The following is a 10274-nucleotide window of genomic DNA, read 5'->3' on the forward strand; positions in this document are numbered from 1 at the left end:
GCGCGACCGGTGTAATGGCTGATTGGTTCTGCCATCTTCTCTATAAACAGTGGCGGGATCTCTTCCTCTGTTTTGAATGAAGATTAAATATAACTCACAGAACGCTGTATATAATGATACTTCTTTTAGTCTTTAAACACTCTCTTCCCCTTCATCGGGGAAAACTTCTTCTTGGTGAAATCGGGCATTAATCTCTCAAATTGCCAATATTTTTAACATTCTTATGTCAACTCAAACTCTATGTGCTCTCTGATTCATAAAGTAATCCTTCAATGCAATTTTCACAATGTCTCTTCAACGGTTAATTTCTTGGTATCTGATTATTAAATTAAATCGTGTGTTACTGCGAACGGAACCAGGTTAAATAAAAGTTACAAGATAAATAAATAAAGCTACAAAATATAATTAAATGCGAAATGTAATTTATTATATTATTTTAATTTTCACAGCGCTCAAAGTAGGCTAAAAGAACACATAACATGCAAATACATATTTGCAAGTATAAACTTATGATATATCATACAACATATATCGTGCATTAAATCTCCATTTAATACTTATAAAAAATATTTATAATCTTTTGACCATATAGAACGAAACATCTTTTTGATTCTTACTGGAACATTGTAATCTACATAGTAAAAATAACAATTTGTAACACGACTAAAAGAACAAATAGTATACAAGTACATACCCTAGTAAATATAAACTTATGATATATTATATAACATATATCGTGCATTTCATCTTTTTGATTCTTATTAAAATATCGTAATTTATATAGCAAAAATAACGATTTGTAACACGGATAAAAGAACAAATGCATATTTGTAAGTATAAACTTATGATATATCATATAACATATATCGTGCATTAGATCTTTATCCATTTCATTAAAACGTTAAAAGTTTTAACATAAGGTATTAAAACTATTAAATAATAATAATTTGATGTACTTATAAAAAATATATAAATAATTTATGATAATCTAACATATATAAATATATATATATATATATATATATGTGTGTGTGTGTGTGTGTGTGTGTGTGTGTGTGTGTGTGTGTGTGTGTGTGTGTGTGTGTGTGTGTATATATATATAATAAATTAATCCTTGTATTTTGAAATCCATAAAGGGTCAGAAAAGTCATTCTGTTGCAAATCGAGTTTCTGTTGTGCATATAAGTCTATGAACGAGAATAATGCATTAGAAAAACGGGTAACGAACCTATGTGAAGTTAATCCCTTAACATTAAAAAAAAAACTTTCTTATAGCTCATTCGATGACTCATCGTTTGCATATTCACATACATTTCAATTGAATCGAATTGTATGTGAATGTGCAAACAAAAGTTATTAAGACTATTTCAAACCGATTTTCTCGTAGGTGAAGGGCTAAGCTGATGTAAGATTGCTCTCATTCAAATTCTTTTGTTAATACCGTTTGAATTAGAGTGTGCAAACAAAAATTCGAATTGTGCATACATGTGCAAATGATTATTTTTTAAATGTTAGGAAGCTAACTTCACACGGGTGAAAAACGAGTCGTATAATATTAGGTTGATAGAATAAGAAAAAGTAAGGTAAAATTTACCCTTTTTTTTGCGAATGTAGTAACACTTACCAAGAAGTATTTCAAAAGCAGTAGCAGCATCCTCTCTCGTGTACGTGTCCGCTGGAATAAGTTCACTGAATTTGACATCCCTCTTGTCAACCCATAAAACTTCTAATATAGCCAAAATCTCTATGCTTGTCAGTGCAGGTTGCGAGGGACTCGAGGGAGAACCCCCGGGGGGTCCCGCAGGGGGCCTGCTTGAGCTGCTCGAGGGACTCGAGGGAGGACCCCCGGGGGGTCCCGCAGGGGGCCTGCTTGAGCTGCTTAGATTAGTAAAAACAATATTTTTATCATATATCAAATAATTCTTTGATAAATGGTAGACTTGATATAACAAAACATGCTAAGTTTCGTAGGAAAGAACTATGCAAAATTGTTAGGTTACAACAAAGCAATAAAAGTTGTTTTTTCCTCAAGCTTTCGATCAATGAATCCTATCTTTTGTCGACATTCGTTTATAGAAACTCAAATATACACTTAGAATATTGTTATATGTCCAACTATTTACTTAACAATAAAAGAAAAATTCAAAATACCTGGTACAAGGTACTGGAATGTGTTTTGTTTCCGGAGACTGTCGCTGTCTTTCTAATAAAATTCCTTCCTGATCCGGCCTCTGTTCAACGATGCTGAAATAATATCATTTAATGATATTGAGAAATTGAGGAAATATCGCAACAGTTGAAAGACTGAGTATAAAACTGAATAATCCTTAATAATTAAATTTTTAGTTAAATAACTTCTTGAATGTAAATATCATAAGTTCTTCATGATAAAATAGACTTACCTAGTGCCTTCTTCTAAGACAATCGCTCCCGGTACCTCGTCCGATAATGGTACCATTGATATGTCCATAGTTTCGTGAATTATATTTGTTACTGGTAGGATGTTTGCAACACTATCTCCGGGTTCGGCAGCAATTGCGGTTTCCGTCTTTTGGAATGTACTCAATTCTTCTGCAGGAAGCCAGGTGATAACTGTCTCTTCTACACGCATTTTTTCAGGAACTAAAAATATAAATTTATTCACAGTTATATATGCATTAATGTGAATATTTAATAAATGTCTAAATATAGACCTACATTGCGTAACAGCAAGTGCAACATCTTCATTTACACTCGTGAACGGCCCAGTGATGCGATCAGCAAAGCGACTGCGTAAACTTTTGTTCCATCGCCTAGGTGAGTGCGAAGGTTGGTTGAAAAGATTTTTCGCCGGTGTCAGCAATAAATTTTTTGTTAATGGTTTATTCAATTTCTAAAGATAAACAAAAAATTTAATCAGAACCTTTAAGACTCGTTTGAAATTAAAGTTTCTCGCTTTTTGAACTTCTTTGTAAGTTTACATACAGCTTTTGCAAGCTTATATAATGTAGGAACCCACCTTGCATTGAATGTTTACATTCTGACGCTGTTTCAGAAGCTGTTCGTCATTTAAGACAATCTTTTGATCAATAATTTTGGTTTTCTTCGAATGCCTGCGGACCACAATGTAGCTTGAATCTAATAATTCAAATTCCATGTCGGTTTCCTCTTGCTGTGGAAGAATTAACGTTCTCATTTCTTCTATGGGAAATTCAGCCGCTACTGCAACATCTTCTACAGGTGCAGGAGGTACTGCCACATCTTCTACAGGTGCAGGAGGTACTGCCACATCTCCTACAGGTACAGGAGGTACTGCCACATCTTCTACAGGGGGTACATCAGTCGCCGATGCAGTCTCAGAGAATAACTGAGAAGTAATATATAGAAAGAATTAGAAGTAAAAATAAAATATAAATTAAATATAAATAAAAAGCGCAAAATAATTTTTCTAAAGAAAAAAAGAGGAAAATAGATTTTAATTTTTTCAAAACTTCTCGGTCATTATGGCTCGTATTCATAGTCCGTTCTTATATCAAAACAATCTTAAGTAATGTCTTAAGATGCTAATACGGTTCTCAGATTGATTTATAACACTTTAAAATTGTACTTAAGACTATCTCAAATATAAAAACAAATTATGAATCAAACAAAGGGAAAAACGCCGTAATCAGGACTGGTCAGATCTTGCATGTCCGAATAATTGAGTGACTTTTTATGTACAATTCTTTGCCCTATGAAAAACTATGAATATCGGCCTATGTATTCTCATTTGTCTTCCACTTTATGAAGTTAAAATATTCACATTATATCCAAACGACAATCATTATCAGTTATAGACAAACGTACACGTCTTCTCTTCGTAGGCGTTTCCACCTGCATTTGATGTGGCTGTCGTTTTTGTGGAGTTAATAACAGTCCCTCTTTGGATTTCTTTCTTTCCGATATATCCACAAGTACTGGGTCACGGGTTTCCTGAGATAACTGTTTTTCTTGGATCTCTATTCATTAAATGATTTTATTAATAATTTCATTAATAAATTTAATTTAAACATAATATGATAATTGTCTATGTATCATATATTTAAAATACCCCGTTGATCCACTTACCTTCTATTGTTATATCAGCCGTCTTCTTTGGGAATGCTGATCTTTCCTCGCTGATCTGTAGCTCATGCATCCGGTCACTAAAACCATTAATAGCAAAATATATTATTCTTTGTTAAAAACGTCATGAATTTATTTTGAGCTAATGATATAAAAACGAAAAAAATCAAATAATTGCGTAAACCATTGTCATTTTGTGAACTTTTGTTGAATTACAATTAGAAAGTTATCACGCTACAAAAAAAAATATAAAAATCGGGAACTTACAGTGAGAGATTGAAATCATATTTAAGCATAAAGTCCAACTCCTCGTCATTTAAAGCACCAAAATCACAACATGCTGCATCTTTCATCTGTGAATGAAAAAAATTTCAATATTTAAAAATAAAGTTTACAATCAAAGAATCAAAAGTTCGGAAACTCAAGGATGTTATATATCATATTACAGGGTTTAACATTTGAGAATAAGAGTTTAAAAATACAAAATTTATTGATAAGCTTGCATTAAACCGTACGAGATCTTCACTCACAATCATCTGTAGTCTGTTATCAAGATCTTCGTCAGGAAGTAAGTGTAAGTCTATTTCTAATTCAGCGTTAGGAAAGTTTTGACTGGAAATAATAGGCACATCTATTGCAGGCAATTCAAGATCCTGAACTGCGTCATACTCATCCCTCAACCCTCTGCCGCCGCCGCCGCGACCGCCTCCGCCTCCGCCGCCGCCGCCAGAGTCAAATTTTTGTTGCATTTCAAAAACTTCCTCTGAGAAGTAATGAGATTACATAAACTGGCATAGGTGATATCATTAATAAATATATATAGAATTGAACTTACTCTGATAATATACAACCTGTAAACGATGAATTCTTGTTATGCCGCACATTAATTGTGATGACAGATATAAGCTAAATCTATCTGATCTGTTGCGCAACTGCATTATTTCCAAAATTTGCTTGCTGGCGATGTAATATAAAATGCAAACAAAAGTGTCAAAATTGAAAAAAAAAATGTCATTATAAATATTCAATATTAAAAGCACATAAACAAAATAATTTACCAAGTTTCTACAGTGTTTATCTTCTTTATAGCACCAGATGGATAGTGTCTTTTAAATAATTTCTCGCTGCTCGTTGCAGCGAGCCAACAAGGAGCTAATTTGCTCCTTCGTCGAGGGGAAAGCAGTTCAACTGGATAGAACATCTGATGAAGAATAAGTCTCATTAATAAGAGCAAATTCGTAAATAGCAGATGAAAGATGCATGTTGAAAGAATAAAAATGAAAATCATACTCAAATAGCACAGATGTCAGGTCATCCTCAATACATCCAGGCACATTCTGGGTGTATCGAGGCCGGGACTTATTGTGCTTATTGTTCCGGAAAACAGATAAATAACAGAAAATAACGATGGAAATTACCTTAATCTATGTTTAATATTGACCGATTATCCTAGTCTTCAGTCGTATGGATATTCTTGTCGAATGTAACAATTAAATTCTTTTTCGATCAAAGAATCTCTCAACTTTTTCAATTTATTAGATCAATTTCCTTCGAACGCGCTTTCCTTGAACGCGCTTACCCTTCTTCTCTTTCGTGAGTTATCTCATTTTTCATGGAGAGACTCGTCAAACCTTTGCCGTCAAACGAACTCCTCTTCGCATTACGATTTTCAAATTGACAGATTGCGCGCCGAAGGCATCGACGGGTTTGTTCGCAATGCGCGACGAAATGACGATAATTGCGGGCATCTCTCGACGCTGACCGCTGAGGCTGGGGTCCCATGGAGCGGATTACGCGGAAGCGGAACGAGCCTATCACCAATCACGGGATCGTTTCGACGGAATCTTTGAAAGGGTTCTATCAGAATGATGCCGTGATTGGTGATACGCTCGTTCCGCTTCCGCGTAATCCGCTCCATGGGACCCCAGCCTTAGGCTGAGTTTCCACTGAGCGCGTCACGCGTCGCGTCGTCTGTCGTTAACCAATCTAAACATCCCGTCACAAGTAATGTAATAAAATTGGATGTTTTGATTGGTTAACTTGTGATAACGCGACGCAGGACGCGCTCAGTGGAAACTCAGCCTTAAGGTGCGATTTCACGATGACGGATGACGCTCGACGCTGGATTCGAGCGTCAAATTTGGTCACGTGATTAGAAGATTCAGGCTGCGGTGAGGTAGAAATCTGGAATCATGTAAAGTGACGTGGAGGAACAGCATCGTCGCAGCGTAGTTCGTTTAGTCGCGAAAGATATAGAGAGAGAGAGACGCAACAATGGGTTCCATCGCTCTAGAGGAGTACGAGTTGATGAAGGACTCGAAGTATCGGGTGTAAGTAGATTAGCATGTTTAGCATCACTGGCACATGCGGCTCAGTAATAATTGTAATAATTGTAATAGTTTATATTTTATCACTTGGCATTTGTACAGTTCAAAGAACTCGTTGTGATATGTTATATATATTTGTCATACAGCTATGTGTCCGCTGTCGACAAGGCCCTGAAAAGCTTCGAGTACACGAGCGAATGGGCAGATTTAATTTCTGCCTTGGGAAAGCTCAACAAAGTACTGTTGAGCCATGAAGTTTCCCGTTATTCCAAGGAGAATCAAAATATCAAAGAGATTAGCCCAATGCATGCATCCGGCGTTACCTTCTGGTGTTCACTTAAAAGCTTTAGAAACGTACGACATTATTTTTAAGTGTATGGGCACTAATAGGCTCAGCCATGAGCTCTTCATTTATAGCGCAGGTAAGCGTCACCTGTCGAGAAACGTGAAAGAAATAATGGTAGGCTACTTTGGTACATTCTGTATACTCGTCTGTTCTCGATTAGGGCTATTTCCGTTATTGGGTCATGCTGCTATGAATGTCAGGCCGTCATTGTTAACGGTATATGAGACGCACTTTGTGCCACTCGGCGAAAGGTTGAGACCAGGATTAAGTGGTTTTTTAAGCGGCGTCCTCTTGGGCCTAGAAGATGGATCTGATCATTTTGACAGGTACGATCCACGTTATTATCTTTGCAGCATTTTTTGCTGTTATATTCGTAAATAATATGTAGATTTGTGCGTGAGCGTAATATAAAAATTTATGGGGACATTATTTTACCAGAACTAACTCCTTACTGGAGAAAGTGTGCGAGGGTGTGGGTGCGGAACACTTTTATGCATGTCTCTGGGACTGCTTGAAAAATGACTGCTCGTGACATCGTGCGTTCCCTCGTGCCACGTTTGTCACTTTGCGTTATCACGTTTGTCATTTCTTTCAGGGTATCGGGCAGTTAACACGCATGATATCCTCGCACCATGTCTCGAAGAACATTGAGTTTCTTACGCAAGATAGTCGTATTATATCGTCCAAGAACGTTGCTCAGAATATAAATCTAACAAACGATCGTCCTTTGTTGGTTATCCTCACTTGGCTGTTAGCTGTTATCAAAGCGACGGCACGTCATGAAGTTTGTTAATTTGTATATGGAACAAGGTTTTGACGTGGCAGTGGTATCCCTTACGCCTTGGCAGCTCATGTGGCCTGTGAAGGGCTCTAGAGTAAGTACACATGGTAGATCTGCTTTAGACAATTTACAATTTGTTACACGATTCTCTACTTTATGTATAAACTGTAAATAGAATTCTGTCACAAATCGTAAATCGTCCACAAGAAGGATTTTAATCCATTTGTTACAATTTTCGAAGTTTGTTTTCAGCTAGTGGCAGCAGGATTTATTAACTTTCTTAAAGCAAAATGAAAGTTACCAACAAATTCTGTTACACGGGTTTTCGGTAGGCGGTTACATGTGGGGTGAAGCTTTAGATTTGATAGAAAGCAATAAGGATAATACAATAACATTACTGACAGAATTGTCGGACAAGTGTGGGACAGTATAGCCGATGTCAGTCAGATCGCGATTGGTTTTCCTCGTGCGGTATTCCCGAAAAACACGGTGCTGCAATCTGTGCTACAGAAATACGTAGAGTAAGCAACAGGGACAAGATCAAACACCAAACAAATAAGTATCTCTAATTAATATCAAGTTACTTTTTAGATATCATATGAAGACATTCCATCAGCAAGCGACACAGTATTACATTCGATCCAGTCAGATATTTCAGTGTACGCGTGCCAGCATTACTATTCATGAGCAAAACCGATCCTGTTGGAGCTGTAAACAGCAATTTGTCTGTGCGCGATACCTGGGAATCTTTAGGAATAAAGGTAACGCCTCGCGTTTGCTGGCTCATGAGAGAATCACGTAAGAGACGTATGCATTTATATGTTGCAGACGTACATGAAGATATTCGAGGAGTCGCCGCACGTTGCCCACTTCTACACGTATCCTAAAAAATACGTTGCCGAGCTCTACGCCTTCTTACAAAAATTAAACTTAATACAGAACGAAGAAAAGATTAGAGCGCGCCTCTAAATATCTTAAAAGCGCGTTATTCTCTTCACACGTAGCCGTATGATATTTTTTTAAATATAAAGTTGCCTTTTCAATTACATTTTATTCCATACATTTGTAATATCCAGGACTTGTCACAAAGACATAATATACATAGATGTAGATGACATCAGTAGATGATTTTATAAATATTTAAATTTACAAGATATTTATATAAAACTTTGCGAGTAGTTAATACCAAGTTTGACGAAACAAAAATAAAACGTTAAAAACGTCTTTAAAAACAATAAAAAAAAACATATCTTAGTCACATATTTTTATACATTTATCTTTGAAGTAATTATGCACTTAGTACAATGTGCATTATTACTTATTATTATTTAAATATAAATTATAATGTGGTGCAATTTGGGTGCGACATAACGTATTTTTACTTTTTTTTTCTTTAATGAATTAATACAACTATGGTAAAAAGATAACAGTAGTATTACTTATCATTGTATCACAAGTTATACGAACAGGCATAATGTATGTTGTACATTTGGTGTTTTTTATTACATATATTATATATTAGGTTGTGTGTGTTTTAACACAAACCGTTGTGTCTCAAGAAACTTAAAATTTTTGTTTCTTCGCTCTTTTCTCTTCCTACGTTCCTCTCTCTCCTCCTTCCAGGTATCTACCTCATCCGGAAGTTGCATTCCTCCTTCGAATTCTTCTAAAATTAACTTTTTTTGTTTATAGATCATTTTCTTTTCGTAAAAATCAGTTTCATCCAATTTGATTTCCGCTTCCCGTTTTGCCACCGATATTTGCGTCAAGATTGTAACGATTTCCTTGTCTAACATCAATTAAGGGATCAGATGTGATTTTGAGCCATCTTTATTGAAAAAAAAAAAAAAAGAAACGCAAAATAGGACATGTACTCACCGTCTACTTTGTATTCCGTTAATTTAGTACCTATGGCATCTTCGATCGCGTGCAATAATTTGATATCGTGTGGAGTTATCAAGCTTATCGCCATACCGTTTTTACCTGCGCGAGCTGTTCTACCGACTCTATGAATGTATTCCTTCGGTACATTCGGTATTGTATGATTAATGACTAATTCCACCGTGGGAATATCGAGGCCTCTCGCCGCGACATTGGTAGCAATTAATATCTGTACGTGGTTTGACTTGAACTCGTTTAGCGCTGCTAAACGTTCCTTTTGCTTAATCATCGCGTGAAGAGCCACGTTCGTAAATCCAACATCATTCAACGTCATTGATAATAATTGACAGTGTCTAAATACAACACAAAATAATAATATATAAATTAGATCTAGATACGTAATCTTTGAAAGATCTTTTATGTTACGTGACAAGAGCAATTGTATTCTTTACTTGCAAGTATCCGTGAATATCATGATGGAACCATTTTTATCGGTGGCGCGAAATGTTCTAATTACTTCTATCAGATACGAATCAAGCACATCCTTAGGACACAACACGTAACGTTGATCCAATTCCTTTACTGTGGCAATACCAGCGTCATCTTCCTCTTGCCACGTAAAAACCTAGAAAAGTTGTCATTTTCATTCCTGCTAGCCGTAATGTAACATAACGTACAGTTGTTTTATCGAGATATACCTTACCAGAAGCTATTTGCTGCACTTTTGTCAAGAGCGTCTGTCATTGTAGCGCTAAAGAACAATACTTGTTTCTGCTTGGGTAATGCAGCAAAAATTTTCTTAAGCTGTTCATCAAAATGGCCACTGAGCAGTCTATCAGCCTCGTCCAACACTAAA

General features: G+C 36.0%; 2 protein-coding genes, 1 long non-coding RNA gene and 2 pseudogenes across 3 annotated transcripts; 2 read left to right on the forward strand and 3 right to left on the reverse strand.

The window, feature by feature from the left end:
* Positions 1-405: 405 nt before the first annotated feature.
* LOC139778851 (uncharacterized) lies at positions 406-4752 on the reverse strand. The gene is made up of 10 exons (XM_071716960.1): positions 4614-4752; positions 4351-4436; positions 4087-4163; positions 3826-3977; positions 2999-3346; positions 2698-2872; positions 2403-2622; positions 2152-2244; positions 1625-1878; positions 406-462 (listed from the first exon to the last, which is right to left on the reverse strand). Exons 1-10 carry the CDS (start codon positions 4617-4619, stop codon positions 437-439), a joined length of 1437 nt encoding a protein of 478 aa, XP_071573061.1. The 5' UTR covers positions 4620-4752; the 3' UTR covers positions 406-436.
* Positions 4753-4773: 21 nt separating this feature from the next.
* Positions 4774-5735, reverse strand: LOC139778852 (uncharacterized). Its single transcript, XR_011719709.1, has 4 exons — positions 5502-5735; positions 5142-5284; positions 4919-5040; positions 4774-4846 (listed from the first exon to the last, which is right to left on the reverse strand). It is a non-coding gene; the product is annotated as an uncharacterized lncRNA (long non-coding RNA).
* A 468-nt stretch (positions 5736-6203) lies between these two features.
* On the forward strand, positions 6204-9023 carry LOC139778844 (uncharacterized; annotated as a pseudogene).
* Positions 6358-7288, forward strand: LOC139778842 (protein DOP1A-like). Its single transcript, XM_071716948.1, has 5 exons — positions 6358-6413; positions 6557-6739; positions 6801-6832; positions 6917-7082; positions 7195-7288. Exons 1-5 carry the CDS (start codon positions 6358-6360, stop codon positions 7286-7288), a joined length of 531 nt encoding a protein of 176 aa, XP_071573049.1.
* Positions 8911-10267, reverse strand: LOC139778845 (probable ATP-dependent RNA helicase DDX49; annotated as a pseudogene).
* Positions 10268-10274: the final 7 nt, after the last annotated feature.

Source organism: Temnothorax nylanderi, unplaced genomic scaffold (genome assembly GCF_030848795.1).
Source record: "Temnothorax nylanderi isolate EJ_2023f unplaced genomic scaffold, tnyl_v1.0 TNYL_tig0199_pilon, whole genome shotgun sequence".
In the NCBI taxonomy this organism is placed as follows: Eukaryota; Metazoa; Arthropoda; class Insecta; order Hymenoptera; family Formicidae; genus Temnothorax; species Temnothorax nylanderi.